The sequence below is a fragment of the Penaeus chinensis genome, chromosome 2, assembly GCF_019202785.1.
Source record: "Penaeus chinensis breed Huanghai No. 1 chromosome 2, ASM1920278v2, whole genome shotgun sequence".
Lineage (NCBI taxonomy): Eukaryota > Metazoa > Arthropoda > Malacostraca > Decapoda > Penaeidae > Penaeus > Penaeus chinensis.
This window is the reverse complement of record NC_061820.1, coordinates 36,027,934-36,030,433: the sequence shown is the minus strand read 5'-3', so window position 1 is coordinate 36,030,433 and position 2,500 is coordinate 36,027,934. Positions and strand designations below refer to the sequence as shown.

Here is a 2,500-nt window from a genome sequence, read left to right as displayed (position 1 = left end):
CTTAATTAATTCATATATCATGTTTCCCTTATTAATGCTTTCCTTCTGTTTGTTTTACTTTTTCCTTTTTTTTTTAAGTTTGTCTCCAGAATAATGGAAATTATTAATATAACTTCAGTAATATATATGACCAGTAGAGTATAGTGACTTTCATTTTCATATTTATGGGATTATCTTCCATAGAATATAATATTTTCTTATGCATTTTTGGATATAGTAAAGTACCCTTTCTTATAACTTATACTGAACATAGTTTCTAATGATAAGATATAAGATAACTTATGTACAAAGGGAGTGAGTGAAGCAAATGTCAATGATAAGATGAGAAAGAATTTAGCTATCACTGAAAAGATGTCTGAGTATAGGAACTTAGTAACTTGTATCACTTGTAACTTGAGTGAGTAAAAGGGATAATAAACCGGACGAAAAAGATGGAAATTCACACCATGAATAAGAAATGATTAGGAACTACCATAGATAGGACGGATAAGAATGAAGAATTCGCCGTGGAAAACGTGTTGAGGACCTCCCATAGACACGGCAAATAACAAACGGTATTCACCAAGATCAAAACAGGAGAGCATACCATACACAGAACCGAACGATTAAAAGAAATCCACCACAACAAAACAAATATATAAAAACGACCCCAAATAAAACAAACAAGAAATCAAATCACGATAAAAGTAATAAAAAGAACAACCACAATAAAATAAAAAAAAACGCACAGCTGACCACCATAGCCACTAAGCCTAACCCTCCCTTTCGCCCACAGTGCAGAGGAGCCACCGCGTGTACCTCCCCCAGATCAACGACATCAGCCTGAGACTCCCCAGCGTGCCTCCTCTCTCGCAACCCGAGGGCGTGGACGTCGAGAGGGACTTCTGCAACGCCACTTCCAAGGGCAAGGTGTGCGCAGACTCCTTCTGCTACTGCCCCCATGTCCTCAGCGTCGAGAAGGACAGGCTCATAGAGCTCGTGTTGGTGGATGAGGGTGAGTTCGTGAAGTAAATATATACATACGTACATACTTATATACATACATACATACATGCATGCATGCATGCATGCATGCATGCATGCATACGTGCATACGTTCATACGTTCATACGTGCATACGTGCATACGTGCATACGTGCATACATGCATACATACATACATACATACATACATACATACATACATACATACATACATACATACATACATACATACATACATACATACGCGCATACATACAATATAACCCAGAACTCAAAACAAATATTCAGTAACACCAAAGGATTTTCAGTTACATAGAACAAAATCCACGATAATACCTTATGCCAGCTGACTTCATTTCCTAAAACTTATTAAGAACGTTTGATATAACCTCTACAACATTACATAATATCTATCATCAATACCTAAAATGAAAAGACTAACATCAGATACCTAAATGTCTCTTAAAATTACCCAAAATGACATTTTATCATTACCTAAAATCCACATAAAATACCTAACATCAATTAAAACGTACATAAATAGGTTCAACACACGATTATTAACTTCAAATCGTGTCCCATCCCTTAAATATTACCTAAATTCACCTAAAACTTACATAAGTTCCCCTAAAACTTACATAAATTCAGTAAATAATCATTTGGTTCATTCCGCGTTCTATCCCTAAAAGTTCAATGTCTTTTTTCCAGGTGTTGTATACTGGGCCAATCATCCTTTCCATCTACACGGCCATACGTTCAAGGTGCTAGCCATGGGACGCTTAGGGGAAGAAACGACCATGAAAAAGGTGAGTGGGAGGGAGACTTCCATATATAGGCTTTGTATGTGAGAGAGACACTAAAATGTGTGTGTGAGAGAGACACTACCATGTAAAGTGTGTGTGAGAGAGAGACACTGCCATGTAAAGTGTGTGTGAGAGAGAGAGACTGCCATGTAAAGTGTGAGTGTGAGAGAGACACTACCATGTAAAGTGTGTGTGAAGAGACACTACCATGTAAAGTGTGTGTGAAGAGACACTGCCATGTAAAGTGTGTGTGTGTGAGAGAAACACAACCATGTAAAGTGTGTGTGAGAGAGAAACACTACCATGTAAAGTGTATGTGTGAGAGAGAGACTGACATATAAAGTGTGTGAGAGAGAGACACTACCATGTAAAGTGTGAGTGTGAGAGAGACACTACCATGTAAAGTGTGTGTGTGAGAGAGAGACACTACTATGTAATAAAGTGTGTGTGAGAGAGAGAGACTGCCATGTAAAGTGTGTGTGTGAGAGAGAGACTACCATCTAAAGGGTTTGTGTGAGAAGAGACTATCATGGACAGGTTATAACTGTGATCAGACTACCATGGATAAGTTGTGTGTGGGAGGAGACTATCATGGTTCTGGTGAAGAAGGCTTGAAAGTTCAAATGCTGTTTATGAGTACGTGAACTATAAGAGGATAGAAATAAATAAAGAAATACGAAAAGGTATGATAGATTATAATCTGTAAGAAATATA

The 2,500-nt window shown here is 37.7% G+C and overlaps 1 protein-coding gene across 1 annotated transcript in view; it reads left to right on the top strand.

Moving 5' to 3' along the window:
- Nucleotides 1–2,500, top strand: part of LOC125032156 (laccase-2-like) — a gene marked incomplete at its 5' end in the record, with an annotated part of 41,082 nt that overhangs the window by 36,922 nt on the left and 1,660 nt on the right. The window contains 2 exon segments of the mRNA XM_047623231.1: nucleotides 776–994; nucleotides 1,692–1,789. Of these exon segments, the coding sequence (XP_047479187.1) occupies nucleotides 776–994; nucleotides 1,692–1,789 (317 nt within the window).